Source organism: Haliotis rubra, unplaced genomic scaffold (assembly GCF_003918875.1).
Source record: "Haliotis rubra isolate DU_JTF1 unplaced genomic scaffold, ASM391887v1 Scf16, whole genome shotgun sequence".
NCBI lineage: Eukaryota > Metazoa > Mollusca > Gastropoda > Lepetellida > Haliotidae > Haliotis > Haliotis rubra.
The window spans coordinates 168992-184986 of record NW_025765558.1 but is presented as its reverse complement, the minus strand read 5'-3'; the positions used below and the strand labels follow the sequence as shown (position 1 = coordinate 184986).

The following is a 15995-nucleotide window of genomic DNA, read 5'->3' as shown; positions in this document are numbered from 1 at the left end:
GTTTTACGCTGCTTTTAGAAATATTCAAGCAATATCACGGCGGGGGACACCAGAAATGGGCTTCACACATTGTGCCCATGTGGGGAATCGAACCCGGGTCTTCGGTGTGACGAGTCAACGCTTTAACCACTAGGCTACCCCACCGCCCCTGTATTGGGTGAAATAGGGTTTAACATAGTTATTATTGTACTTGCTTACAGTAACATGCATACACATGGGTAGAAGTGACTACTTGTACAATTACAGAATATTAAATGATGGTTTTATAGAGAAACTCATTGACATACCATACCATGTCACAGTTCAACATGGAAACCCCATTCTGAAACATAAAACCGCCTCCTTGGTGTAGTGGTTAGAGCGTCTGCCCGGAGAGCGGGAAGCTTGTGGGTTCAATCCTCGACCACATCATAGCAAAAGACGTTAAAATATGGTACTTGTTGGTCCCTGCCTGGCGCTCGGCATTAATGGGTACAACAAGGACTGGTCGGCTCGGAGTCAGTATAATGTGTCTGAGTGGGTTATTCATGCTTCACTGCGGCATGGTATCTCAGTGGGCTAGCACTATAAAACCAGCTTCAGTCTGGGCTAGTACAAGCAGTCGTACATACACATACACACGCATGCACGTCGTTATATGAGCGAAATATTCTCAAGCACGACGTTAAACCCAATTTCACCTCACCTCACCTGAAACATAATACTGATTGCAAGGAAACTAATCCCCTAATCCCCGTACTGCTGATCACAACACAGGGTTACAAACAAGTACAATCTTCTCATGTCCTTCAGTGTGATCAAACCACCAATCTTCTGCTCTTCCACTACACCACAGAGGCAGTTAAATAAATTTATATCCTTTCTGTGGTTCTTTTTAGATGTAAGTCTGAAAACAAGGAATACCCATCTTGGCCTGGCCTGATCAAGTTACCAAATCACCTGTCCAAATCCTTTATTAAAACTGTCGCTCCCATTGTAGTAATTGTACTTGTCCTGCTGTTTCTGTGATGAGTCAAACTGGTCGTGTTTGTGATTGGGACGGCGATCTGCAGAGCCCCATAGCATGTGGGGCTCCTTGGCCCGTCCTCTGTGTCCCCCTGACTTTGACATGAGATCGCTGTAGCTGTGGTTGGTGTTAAGGTTGGCTCCAGAACCTTGACCCCAGCTGCTTATGGCTGGACGGAGACCTTGAGACGCCTCGTGAAGACCCCTTTCTTCTCCTTCCTCTCGCCGTGGGTCAGGTTGATCATCGCGGCTGCTGGGACGCGGTAGCCTCGGTTTGGAGAAGACCTGGAACAATACAGTCAGAAATAGAACAAGCATTGTCACTAAGGTGACATAATTCCCGACGCAAATTATCAAATCAAACTTAAAAAGTAATGAAAGTTTAAGATGAAGTTAAATGTCAACAAGCATTATCACTAAGGTGACATAATCCCCGACGCAAATTATCAAATCAAACTTAAAAAGTAATGAAAGTTTAAGATGAAGTTAAATGTCAACAAAAACATGACCAGTCAACCTCTTTTGATATCTTGCTCTTTAGTTGTTCAAACACACAAATATTTTCAAGACTGACTTTGACCTTGACATAAATATCATAGTGTATGAAATATGCAACAAGAAGACAAAGTCATCAATATCCCCCGCAATGGCAAAATACTCTTCATGATTATGTCTACGAGTTATGATTATGTCAAATATTTAGGTGTGTATATAGAAAAGTGGAAGGAGAGTATTGAAAGGTTTTTAAAGTTCTGCTCCAGAAAGCAGCACTATCACCAATTTCAGGCTAAGTCAAACTTGTTGCCATGGAAATGCAAAAAATATTTTATTCAGAATTCCAAAACTACCAAAAGGCACCAGTACACCACCAGATCTATCTATGTGCCAAGTTTGGTGAAGAAATATTGAACAGTTTTAGAGTTCTGCTCCGGAAAAGAGCAGTACCACCAATTTCAGTCTAAGTCGAACTTGTTGCCATGGAAACGCCAAAAATATTTTATTCAGAATTCCAAAACTACCAAAAGGCACAAGTACACTACCACATCTATCTATGTGCCAAGTTTGGTGAAGAAATAGTGAACAGTTTTAGAGTTCAGCTCCGGAAAAGAGCAGTACCACCAATTTCAGTCTAAGTCGAACTTGTTGCCACGGAAACGCCAAAAATAGTTTATTCAGAATTCCAAAACTACCAAAAGGCACCAGTACACCACCAGATCTATCTATGTGCCAAGTTTGGTGAAGACATATTGAACGGTTTTAGAGTTCTGCTCCGGAAAAGAGCACTACCACCAATTTCAGTCAAAGTCGAACTTGTTGCCATGGAAACGCCAAAAATATTTAATTCAGAATTCCAAAACTACCAAAAGGCACCAGTACACCACCAGATCCATGTATGTGCCAAGTTTGGTGAAGAAATAGTGAACGGTTTTAGAGTTCAGCTCCGGAAAAGAGCACTACCACCAATTTCAGTCTAAGTCGAACTTGTTGCCATGGAAACGCCAAAAATAGTTTATTCAGAATTCCAAAACTACCAAAAGGCACCAGTACACCACCAGATCTATCTATGTGCCAAGTTTGGTGAAGAAATAGTGAACAGTTTTAGAGTTCAGCTCCGGAAAAGAGCAGTACCACCAATTTCAGTCTAAGTCGAACTTGTTGCCATGGAAACGCCAAAAATAGTTTATTCAGAATTCCAAAACTACCAAAAGGCACCAGTACACCACCAGATCTATCTATGTGCCAAGTTTGGTGAAGACATATTGAACGGTTTTAGAGTTCTGCTCCGGAAAAGAGCACTACCACCAATTTCAGTCAAAGTCGAACTTGTTGCCATGGAAACGCCAAAAATATTTAATTCAAAATTCCAAAACTACCAAAAGGCACCAGTACACCACCAGATCCATGTATGTGCCAAGTTTGGTGAAGAAATAGTGCACAGTTTTAGAGTTCTGCTCCAGAAAAGACAAATGTGCACGGACGAATATGAAGTGAAATATCCAGTGAAGGAGTTCTTGGGATATCTAAGCTGACAAGGGTAAACCGTTAAAGTCCCCTGGTGACCTTGAAATGAAGGTCAAGGTCAAGGTCACCAAACCTGACTGGAACCTTTCTTATACTGTGATGAAACTAGGTGCCAAGTATGAAAAGAATCAGTCAATGGTTCTTAAGAAATTCCAGTTCATACGTACGGACATACGTATGTACGGACGGATGGACAGAGCCTAATACCAGAGACCATATAATATGGTCTCTGCTAATACTATATCCCCCGCTTTGCGCTAAACGCACGGCGGGGATAATAAGAACTATAGTCAACCTACAAAAAGCAAGAGATACCAGTGACCTATCCTGGTTGTTTACCAATTTGGTAAAACCACCAGCCTAGAAACATAGCACAAACTCGAACTAACCTGTAGAGGTTTCAGATTCTTTGAATATATTCCTCCTTGGGGTACTTATAAGCATTTAAATGTCCATTTAAATTCCCTACGACAGTTGTAACAATATTTGAATAAAATATTTACAAAACAAAAACTACGTTTTGTCTTGTGAGACCACCCTTACAGGGCCTTCCAGCCCCCTACAGCCAAGAGCAGGTAACTCTAGACCGTAACCTCGTACCTCACTTTCCATGCTGAACGAAGTCAGACAGAATCGGGAGGGGGTAGGTGAGAAGTACCCAAGGAGGAATATATTCAAAGAATCTGAAACCTCTACAGGTTAGTTCGATTCTTTTTATATATTCCTCCTTGGGGTACCTAAACATAAGACAGACTCCTAAAGGCGGATCTCAGGAAGCGGCATTCTGTCAGCTTAAACACCCTGACAAGAAGTGGAATTTCCCAAACTAATTATAGCAGAAAAGGCACACTTACCCGGTCACGTGTCACAAAGCCAATCAGGCGGGGGCATGAGCCAGGGTCAGGGTTAAGCATTATGCAAATTTGTCCAGCGAAACCTCCAAAGCTTAATACAGCATAACGAGACACACCCTCCCTCCTTCCGTAATCTACTCGGAAGTGAAGATAAGGGTCCATAATATCAAACCCAGAAGCGAAATGCGGAATATGAACAGCAAAGTTTCCAAGGGCAGTTTAGTCTAGAGCTTCTCCGGTTAGAAAGCAAGAGACATGGGAATAAAAAACCAGCACCACATAAAACCCATCACCAAGGGAAAATGTAACAAGATTTGTAAAACCAACACCAGTGTTAAAAATAGGCAGATAATGGTTCACACAATAAAAACCTCCGAAAGCTCAATCGGCTAGAGAGGTGGAACCATGCCCACTGGAGAGAACGACGACTGACGAACCGAGCAGCTCACTGGAGAGTCTGTCAAGTTGGTAATGACGGATGAAGCGTGCTGGACGTCTCCAAATAGCGAGGAGCAGATCTCCCTCAATGGGCAGGGCTGCAGCGTGAAGCTGTCGATGTAATACTGCCCTAACCGAATGAGCTTTCAACCCAACAGGCGGGATAAGCCCTGTTTTTGAGTATAACTCATATGTATGGCAGAGACAAGCCACCGAGAAATGGTCTGCTTGGTGGCGGAAGACCAGCCTGAACCCCGCCATAACAACAAAACAATTGGTTACCCTTACGGGTACCCTTGTTAGTTTGATATAAGCCTGAAGTGTCTTCTACGGACATCTAAGGCGTGAGCACGTCGTGAAGGTACCGGACAGGAAGGCTGAGTGAAAGCTGGGAGCTCAATAGAGCCGTCACATGGAAGGGACTATCCTTCTTAGGGCGGTAAAGTCTCAGGCAGCCGAATGCTAACTCTGTCTTTGTGAAAAACAGTAAACGCGGGATCGGCCAACCCGCCTGCCAGAAGTCACCGCCACAAGAAACGCCGTCTTCCACGTCAACAGCTGGAGGGAAAGAGCCGACAGATTGTGAAACAGTGGACCCCGGACAGCCAATCAAGAGCGATTGACAAGTCCCATCGGGACTAATCCGTCCGGACAACGGACGGATTCTGTGAGCGTTTGTCGAATCCCTCCAGCGAAGCCAAATTGTGTCTGCAACTGGTGCAGGAATTCCTTCGCATGGAGGCGATCCCTGATAGCGGCCAAGCCACCCACTGAATCCTGGGATTGGTGGGGGGCTCCGTTCTGGGATAGGAGGTCGGTCGAAAAGGTAATAGAACAGGAGGCTGAGCCAGAAACCTGAGAATTACGGAAACCAGCTTTGTGCCGACCAAAGGGGTGCCAGAAGCACAAGTAGCCGAGCTGGTTGTGCGGTCAGCTGCGACAGGACCCTGGAAATCAGTGGTATCGGGGGGAACGCCCACAGTACCCTGTCCGTCCAATCTAGCTGAAAGGCGTCGTTGGCTAACGCACCCGGATCCGAATCCGGGGAGCAAAACACAGGAATCTGGTTCGTCGTCACCCCAGGCGCAAACAGATCCACCTGGAAACGACCCGAACAACTGGGAGATAATCCCGAATATCTCCCGGTCGAGCATCCACTCGTGTGGGGCTAGTATACGCCGTGAGAGAGCATCTGCACGGACGTTGTCTACCCCCGGGAGATAAACAGGCAAAACCCGAATGTTGAACTGATCGCACCACAGTAGAAACTGCCACGCCTCCTGAAGGAGCGACGGAGACACTGTGCCGCCTTGCTTGAGAATGTAAGACATGGCCGTTTGATTGTCCATTTCTAGACGAACCACGCAGCCCTGCACCAACACCCGGAAGCACTCGAACACCTTGCGGACTGCTCTCAGTTCTAACACATTGATGTGTAGGCTGACCTCCCGCTCCGACCAGAGGCCGGAGGCTGAGTGCTCGCCCAGGACCCCCCCCCAACCTGTGAGGGAGGCGTCCGTCTGAACTGAGAGGGAAGGTGTCGGGGTGTCGAGGGGGATCCCCCTGGACAAATTCCCGACGTCCGTCCACCATGGCATTATGAGCATAATCTCGTAGCCCTGCGAGTGGGACCACAACTGAGCTAATGCTTGCTGAATTGGTCGCATCCTCAAACGCGCACGCCAAACCACGTCCACTGTCGCCGCCATGTTGCCGAGCAACCGAAGCCATGTTCGGGCCGACGCAACGGGGGACTGGAGGAACTGTAACACAGTCCCCGGACTTTGACGATGCGGTCCGGAGCAAGGGAAACAATCCCTAGCGCCGTGTTGAATCTGGCTCCCAAGAATATCAGATCCTGCGTCGGAACGAGGTCTGATTTCTTGAGATTGATAATCCAGCCCAGTGACACCAGAGTATCCAGCGCACAGTGTGGAGGCTCTGCTTAACTGAGGCCCTAAGGCCAGTAAAGCCAATGCGTCCAGATGCGGGTGACAACACCTGCCCGAGACCTGGCTAACTGAGCTGGGATTAGCATAAGTTTGGTGAACACCCTTGGCGCCGTGGAGATGCGAGCGGGAGCCTTGAAACTGGTAGCACGTCCGTCGAAGGAGAAGCGGAGAGGTACTTCTTGAATTGAGGGTGCATTGGAACATGGAGGTATCGTCTTTGAGATCGATTGGCGTAAGCCAATCCCCTGTCACCGGCGGAGGAGATCACTGACCTGAGTGTCTCCATCCTGAAAGACGGCACCTCCAGTAATTTGTTCAGCCCTCTGAGATTCAGAATGGGTCTGAACCCTCCGTCCTTTTGGTCCGCGAGGAAGTAGGTGGAATAAAACCCCTCTTCTGGCTGACTCACAGGAACCACCTCGATGGCCGCCTTGGTCAGTAAAGACTGAACCTCGGCACGGAGGACTTCCGCCTTGTCGCGGGGGTTGGCACAGGCGTGTGCGAACCCGGAGAAGGACGGAGGATCGGCGCCTCCACTGTGGCAAATGGCCATCCCTGGCGTGGACAGGACCCAGGGATTTGAGGTGGCTGCCTCCCACTCCCGGAGGAATAGGGACAGCCGGCCGCCCGACAGGGGCGTGTGGCAAGAGGCAGTGCACCCCACACCGTCGGCAAGTCTCCGCTTGCGTGAGTGGGGGCAACAAGGGCTCTGGGGAATGAATCAGTGGGAAGCGGGGCTGGCTTCCCTTGCCCCGAAAAGACTGCTGCGCTGGAGCAGGCTTGCCCCTGCCTCTCGTCGCCTGCTCCGCCTGGACTGCAAAGGGGCAGCCCACTAACAACATCCTTCGCCCGAGGCAGAAGGGTAAGCGGGCATAGCGGGAGGGAGGCGATGGCGAGGCCGGAGGGCTGCTCCAACAAAGGCTTTGAGTCCTTAAAGGTAGAGACAGCCTCCAGCGGCCTCCCTTACCACCTGCAAGGCCCCAGGGAACAGGGAAGATCCCATGGTATTGGGCAATGACAGTAGAGCTTGCTGTGTGGCTGGCGAATACCGCCGCCACAGACAGCCACAGGCGGCGCAAGCCCATGACGGCACCCATCATCTGGCTGGCACAGCACGAATGCTGTCCCGGCCAGATCGCGAGTCTCACGTCCGTTAACTGCCGAGGCGAGCACACGACTCCGATGAATCGGCACCGCCAGCGCTGGGCCACCAGCTGTCCCTGCAAGCGCCCGACAGGTAGGCTGAATGGACTGCTACTTTAAGTTGCTGGGCAGCGCACGGTAACATTCTTGAATGACGGGTAGGCAGACTTCAGCGGCAGTGGCGTACTAGCGAGGAAAAGGGGAGGCCTGCCCTGCCTGGCGAGGCCAGGGAAGGCGAAGACGACCCTCCTAGCGTGACTGAGGCAAAGGCGCTTTTCGTCCACCACTGGTGGTTCGAAGAGCGTCTCCGCACCCTAACTGGTACCGCCGGCCCGACTTCAGGCAAATCAAAGCGAAGCGAGTACCAGCCAGGAGCTGGATTCACCACCTCACTGACCAGTGAGGGGAGAATGCGTAAGCGTGCCTCTGCGACCTGGTTAGGTCGCGAGCGCCCGGAGCCGAAACTCCAGCGGGGTCGGGTGCGGGGCGGGAACAGCCACCTCGCGGCAGGACTTCGGCGATCTTATCCCGAACCTGCCGCGGGGACGAGGCAAAGGAGTACGGCACTCCACCTCCGATTCCACCGTCCCTTCTTCCTCCTCCTCCCATATCGACCTCGGCAGAATCCTCGCCGCCATAATCTCAGACTCCTGAGAGAGCCGAGGAGGCGCCAGAGGCAGGACCAGAAAAACTCATAAGGTCAAGAGGAGCCAGGGGAAAAACATACCGCCCTGCGGGAGGAACCAGCGCCAGGTCGCCCGAGTCGCCCGAGGCGAACCTGCGCAACAGGCTTCCCGGGCAACCCGACTGGCTGCGGGTGCCGAGGTATCCCGAACTGGTCGGCGCCTAGGCGACCGCCAGTCGGGACACCAGGCAATGACAGGGGCAACCCTGTATCGCCCGGCACCAGGCACCTGTGACAGACCAGTGCATAAAGCCAGGTGCGTCACCAGGCGCCGAGGGCATGCCTTCACCAGGGCCGAAGCCAGGATCAAGCCGCCCGGGGAGGCGTTCTCGAGCGGGCTCGGGCGCAGCCAACCCCAGATGTGTCAGCCCGCCTCCGGCGACGGCCGGCGCTGAGCTCCTTACGGAACCCCGCTAACGCCCGTATCAATCAGGGACTTGACTGACGACATCTGCTCCTGGAAAAAAGCGGTTAACGAATCAACAGGAACACTTTTACAGGTGCTGAATCAAGAGGGGTGGCGGGGGTACAGAGACGAGAAGCAGTAGGAGATGCAGAAGGGGCATGAGTGCGTGAAAGATCGAAGCCGCCTTAGTCGCCTTAGCTTTCTTGGGAGCCCGGCTCCGGCGTGGGAAGCGGCTCCGTGGACCCCTTTTTTCACTATGGGAGCTTGGGCCGGGGGATCCTGTGCCCAGAGATCGCCCCGCCCGAAGCAGGTTGCTGTACAAACAGCGTGTCTATCCGCCTGCGCCCGAATGGTTTGGGCGAGAACATGGCACATGCCGCACACCCCTCTTCCTCATGTTCCTTCTGCACTAAACAGCGTAAGCGAACCTCGTGGGTATCCCGTGCGGGGAATTGCAGCAAGGCACGAAGTACAGGGTTTAAACTGCAACAAGTAAAACCTGTGCAGCAATCTACCCTATACCCACATACAAATACATGTAAAAGGCGCGATGGGCTGACACAACTAATCACGACAAACGTGGCATGCAGTTGACAACCTAGTACACACTGCAGCATAACTAACAATTCACGTTTTTTAGCGTAATATAGAAAATGCGAGCAGTAGACATCATGCCCTACGCATACAAAGATACAAATAAAAAACCACTAAAACCACCTGTAACATTGAAAAACCACATGGGAAACCAATGAACAGGAAGGCTAGCGAAGGGACCTGTCCGCCATCTTGACACGCACTAGCGAGCCGACCGCGACAGGTACCAAGTTACAACGAGAAATTATGAATGAAAAATTCAGAAAAACCTCCAATTCGCCCATGCAGGGAAAAAAGAGAACCATACATACAGTTGCCGTTTCTGAAACACTCATAACTCTCTTAGTCGCAAGGAAAAACCTTCTGGTATGGACCCACGTCTTGTCGGTACAACGACAGCATGGAAAGTGAGGTACGAGGTTACGGTCTAGAGTTACCTGCTCTTGGCTGTAGGGGGCCGGAAGGCCCTGTAAGGGTGGTCTCACAAGACAAAACGTAGTTTTTGTTTTGTAAATATTTTATTCAAATATTGTTACAACTGTCGTAGGGAATTTAAATGGACATTTAAATGCTTATAAGTACCCCAAGGAGGAATATATAAAAAAGAATCCTGGTTCAAACCCATGACCATATGTCTAGTCTTCATTAACTACCTGGGTACCTGCCACCGCTATTACCCACCTAGCCTGGCTGCCTGCTCTAGGTCATGAGAGTTGCCTACAAAATGTCTGATTAAGAATATTTAGACACACGGATAAATAACAATGTCTATGTCTACTATTAATTAACTACCAGGATACATCCCACCCCCCACCCCACCCCTTTATTATCCCGCTATAGGGCATAAGGGTTGGGTACAAAACGCCTGATTAAGACAGAATTGGCAAGAACATTTAAAAACACAGATAAGAGACCTGATGTATGTACTGAAGTTGAATGAATCTATATCTTTGGTATGCATTGTCGGAAGTAAATGCCAACAAAGGAAACTGGTAACCGTAGAGTTTTATTGTTATTGTTATTAAACAATATATATGACTAACATGGATACAGGTAGTCTTGTTGGTACCTAGGTAATACTCAGGACGTACCTGACCCAAGTACCTGAGTTACCTGTCCATGGCCACATTCCACAGAGTCATCTTTTCACTTAGGTGACCATAACTCCTGTATTTCACAATAAGCTAACATTCACTGTAGCACTCAGATATCTTTGTGGAATGGAAGGTGGGAAGTTACTCTGCACAGCAAAATGTGGTTCCAAAGACAGCTGACTTACTAGCACCCTCGTAGGTGCATGCTAAATTGCCCTCCTAAAGCTGAAGCCTTCCCCTAGCCTAAACGTCATGGTTTAACCAACACACAGTGCTCCTGCAGCCTACCTGACATTGATTCCTCCGATAAATTCAGCATCAAACACCACATCATACAGCGTGTCGCTCTCCTTCTCATCAGGGTGGATGCCGACAACCGTCCCCCGCAATCCAAGGGGGACGGGGTATCCCAGCTTCACAGCTACCACCCGGTCGTACAGCCAGTAGGTGGCAGTCTGGTCCGGCACCAAGGGGCCTTGGTTGATGAGAGGCTAAAAACACATCTGAGCATGAAACTGATTCCAAATACTTTTGTACGACTGAAAAGTGTCTGTGTGCATGTATGTTGTGCATGGCACACTTCGCAGTATTCCAGCTATACTACAGCAGCCTGAAAATCAACATGTCTAGACCTGACAATCCAGTGATCAACATTGGGACCAGCACTTTCTAACATATAACAATCAAGATGTTTATGATCATTGTGATCAAACTGGGAACTTCTCACGAACACACAAGACATTTATGACATTGTATTGCTCGGACAAATGACCAATTGGTTCCAGATTATTAACATCACATTAAGTCACTTATACTTACTCTGAACAACAAATGAGGTTTCACTTGCATCTTGACTTTCTTCTGTTTCCTCCTGTTTTCCTCCTGAAAGAAAAAGACAGACTTAAACAATCATCTACAACAGAGGAATGTGTCGTACGCCACTTCAACATTAACCTACAATCATCTACAACAGAGGAATGTGGCGTCCGCCACTTCAACATTCACCTACAACCATCAACAACAGAGGAATGTGTCGTACACCACTTCAACATTCACCTACAACCATCAACAACACAGGAATGTGTCGTATGCCACTTCAACATTCACCTACAACCATCAACAACAGAGGAATGTGTCGTACACCACTTCAACATTCACCTACAACCATAACAACACAGGAATGTGTCGTATGCCACTTCAACATTCACCTACAACCATCAACAACACAGGAATGTGTTCACCACTTCACATTCACCTACATATAACAACAGAGGAATGTGTCGTACACCACTTCAACATTCACCTACAACCATCAACAACACAGGAATGTGTCATATGCCACTTCAACATTCACCTACAACCATAACAACAGAGGAGGATGTGTCATATGCCACTTCAACCACTTCAACATTCACCTACAACCATCAACATCAACAACAGGAATGTGCCAGACGCCACTGTTCACCTACAACCATCAACAACACAGGAATGTGTCAACATTCACCTACAACACTTCAACATTCACCTACAACCATCAACAACAGAGGAATGTGTCCAACATCACCTACAACCATAACAACAGAGGAATGTGTCATACACCACTTCAACATTCACCTACAACCATAACAGAGGAATGTGTCGTACACCACTTCAACATTCACCTACAACCATAACAGAGGAATGTGTCGTACACCACTTCAACATTCACCTACAACCATCAACAACAGAGGAATGTGTCGTACGCCACTTCAACATTCACCTACAACCATCAACAACAGAGGAATGTGGTACACAACCACTTCAACATTCACCTACAACCATCAACAACAGAGGAATGTGTGACACCCACTTCAACATTCACCTACAACCATCAACAACAGAGGAATGTATGCGTACACCACTTCAACATTCACCTACAACCATCAACAACAGAGGAATGTGTGGTACGCCACTTCAACATTCACCTACAAACATCAACAACAGAGGAATGTGTGGTACACCACTTCAACATTCACCTACAACCATCAACAACAGAGGAATGTGTGGTACACCACTTCAACATTCACCTACAACCATCAACAACAGAGGAATGTGTGGTGCATGCTTCAACATTCACCTACAACCATCAACAACAGAGGAATGTGTGTAGTGCCCACTTCAACATTCACCTACAACCATCAACAACAGAGGAATGTGTCAGTGCACCCACTTCAACATTCACCTACAACCATCAACAACAGAGGAATGTGGCCAGTGCGCCACTTCAACATTCACCTACAACCATCAACAACAGAGGAATGTGTCATATGCCACTTCAACATTCACCTACAACCATCAACAACAGAGGAATGTGTGCGTTCATGCCACTTCAACATTCACCTACAACCATCAACAACAGAGGAATGTGTCGTACACCACTTCAACATTCACCTACAACCATCAACAACAGAGGAATGTGGTCGACGCCACTTCAACATTCACCTACAACCATCAACAACAGAGGAATGTGTCGTACGCCACTTCAACATTCACCTACAACCATCAACAACAGAGGAATGTGTGGTACGCCACTTCAACATTCACCTACAACCATCAACAACAGAGGAATGTGTCGTACACCACTTCAACATTCACCTACAACCATCAACAACAGAGGAGATGTCGTTCACTACAACCACCTCAACCATCAACAACAGAGGAATGTGTCGTACACCACTTCAACATTCACCTACAACCATCAACAACAGCAGGAATGTGTGGTAGTAGCCGCCACTTCAACATTCACCTACAACCATCAACAACAGAGGAATGTGTCCTACGCCACTTCAACATTCACCTACAACCATCAACAACAGAGGAATGTGTCATACGCCACTTCAACATTCACCTACAACCATCAACAACACAGGAATGTGTCGTACACCACTTCAACATTCACCTACAACCATCAACAACAGAGGAATGTGTTCAGCATGCTACACTTCAACATTCACCTACAACCATCACCATCAACAACAGAGAATGTGTCGTTATTAAGCACCGCTTCAGCATTCACCTACAACCACACCTACACTTCAACATTCACCTACAACCATCAACAACACAGAGGAATGTGTAGGTGCACCACTTCAACATTCACCTACAACCATCAACAACAGAGGAATGTGTCAGACAGCAACATTCACCTACAACCATCAACAACAGAGGTTGTTAGTCGCTTCAACATTCACCTACAACCATAACAACAGAGTGCAAGTGGCTTTGTTACAGCTTTAGTGATCACTTAAAATGTATTGAAGTTTTCCTTATATAATGGGTGGAAGGCACACACACAACACTCACATTAACTCTGTCCACCTCCTCTTCTATTGCCTTGACCACGCCCTCTTCCAAGATGTCTGCCCCAGTGGACAAAGGCTTGACATTATTGCACGGCAGGTTCCTCACAAAGTCTATCATGTGCTTCAGCTTGTATTCACTGGAAGGAAAGGTGAACATATAGAAATCTCAAAAGATATTAGGAATACTCAATTTTACTGTTTCACAATTCTATACTGTTATCTATATTGTACTTTGATAAACTCAATCTTTTAATCCAGTCAAGCCGGACGTTGGTATTTATTAACTCATTTGTGTGGAAAAAAATCATTCTCTTCAATTTGACACAAATAAAACATGTCTGAAGCCAATTTATTCTGCAAGGTGCCGATTTGGGGTGCAGAGCTGCATGTTTCGGTTTCAGAATTGATTCGTCCATGCACTAAAGTGCGACGTCACACTCAGAAAGAATTTCATGCATGATTTTGTTTGTTCAAGTATGGATTAATGGCAATGGAATTTAACATTCAAAACTATATTTTGCTGCATCAAGAAGGTCCTGGGTATCTGGCTTGTTTCAATTACACAACACCTTAATAGCCAAATAGCCTCTCTTCATTCAGGGTTTATGCAAAATTTCAGCAACACATTTTCAGTGTTATTTAGTGGCCATGTTTAGGCTCTCTCGTAAAAAACATGTGAGATAAAATGTCATAAATCAGCAATATTTCAGCATGTATATTATGGCAACTGCTTAATCACCCAGAAAAGCAAGTGATTGAGCAAACGTATAGCATGAACACCATTATAGTGAGTGAGTTGGGTTTTACGCCGCTTTTAGCAATATTCCAACAATATCACGGCAAGGGACACCAGAATTGGCCTCACACCATTGTACCCATGTTGGGAATTGAACTCCAGCTTTCAGCATGACGAGCATTCGCTTTAACCACTAGGCTACTCCACCGCCCCTATCTCACTATACCTATTAAAAGATCGGTAGTATGATTTGGGAGAAAAAACAAAACAAAAGGATGTCTCATATATTTATTTTCTGATTTATGACAAAGTAGAAATATTGTAATGCACAAGACCCGCATGTTCCTGAGATGTTGTCTCACATAAACAAAACAACAAAGATTCTGTCTTATAACCCTGTTATGACAGTCATGGCAACATTTGTTCAAGGTTCAGTTTATTGAAGCAACACTCAAAATCCTTTCAAAGAGGGTGGTATTTGTATGGTAAATGAAATGTCTGCCACACAAAAGTGATCTCGCTTATAATGCCTGTAATCCATACACAAAATCATCCAAAACTACTTCATCAATTTCTGAGAGGTCACACATATAATTATAATATGATAAATAATACAATATCAAACAACAGTGATTCATTCAGGATGCTAACCTGTTTCCATTTTCTTAAATTCAGATGTAGTGTATTTTATTGGTATCAGTGAAGCATATTCTAAACTTAGCCTTGCTTGGCAATTTGTCATGATATTTATACAGACATCTGGTGGAAAAATGCCACTAAGTTTTAGAGTATAAATTGTTGAACCATGGGCGGATCCAGGAATTTTGAAAGGGTGGGGGTTCAGGGGTTCAGGGGTTCAAACCCAATGTGGTCTTAAGTCATTTTTGGGGGTGGGGGTGGGGTTGTTTGTTGTTGTTCAAACCCCCTGAACCCCAACACCCCACCCTCCCCTTGGATCCGTCCATGGTTCAACGATGTCATATACTTTGGCCAGTGTTGTGACACTGTTTGCAGAAAACAGGATACGGAAACAAAACCAATTTCTCGAACATTAATCCCCGTCATATGTTATGTTTATCAAAACTATTCATGGCCAATAACCACAGACTAGCATCACAGTGACTGACATAGGCAAACATGATTCCCATTCAAGCACCCTGCAAAAATGTTGAGGGAAAAATTCTTTGATCACAAAAATATATTCACAGACACACACTCAAGTGCACTCACGCACACACACACACGCACACACACACACACATCTTGGCAACTCTATCACAGCAGTAGTTGGTGGTCACAATATATTGAAATACATTTAAAACGGTGTAAAATGTGAACACATTGCCAGTCTTTCTGGTATAGTATTTGATAGTCACTTTAAAGGTACAAAGAACTATCAATGCAGATACAATCTCTCATATTAAACAAAGGAACAGATATTTCAAACATGCTTGACAAAGATTTGGTGTCCATTATCAAATAACTTCACTTGTTAATGGTCTTCCAAACATCCTTTTGATTGTTTGTTTTTGTAACTGGCCACCACAGGCACTTGTCTGAGCTGGAATGTTGTACATGAAACATTCAGCATCGCTCACAAATCACCATAACATCTATCACCATGGCTAGAATGGCAGTGAACAGGAATCTGATAGAATGAGATAGATCTCCATACTCATTCTAGAGTCTCATTTGGTTGTATGATTCCCAGGGAGCTGAGAATGA

At 46.7% G+C, this 15995-nt stretch overlaps 1 protein-coding gene across 1 annotated transcript in view; it reads right to left on the bottom strand.

Moving 5' to 3' along the window:
• LOC124271311 (5'-3' exoribonuclease 1-like) overlaps nt 1–15995 on the bottom strand; it is an 82121-nt gene that overhangs the window by 19947 nt on the left and 46179 nt on the right. The window contains 5 exon segments of the mRNA XM_046706407.1: nt 940–1168; nt 1171–1290; nt 10482–10684; nt 11013–11075; nt 13536–13671. Of these exon segments, the coding sequence (XP_046562363.1) occupies nt 940–1168; nt 1171–1290; nt 10482–10684; nt 11013–11075; nt 13536–13671 (751 nt within the window).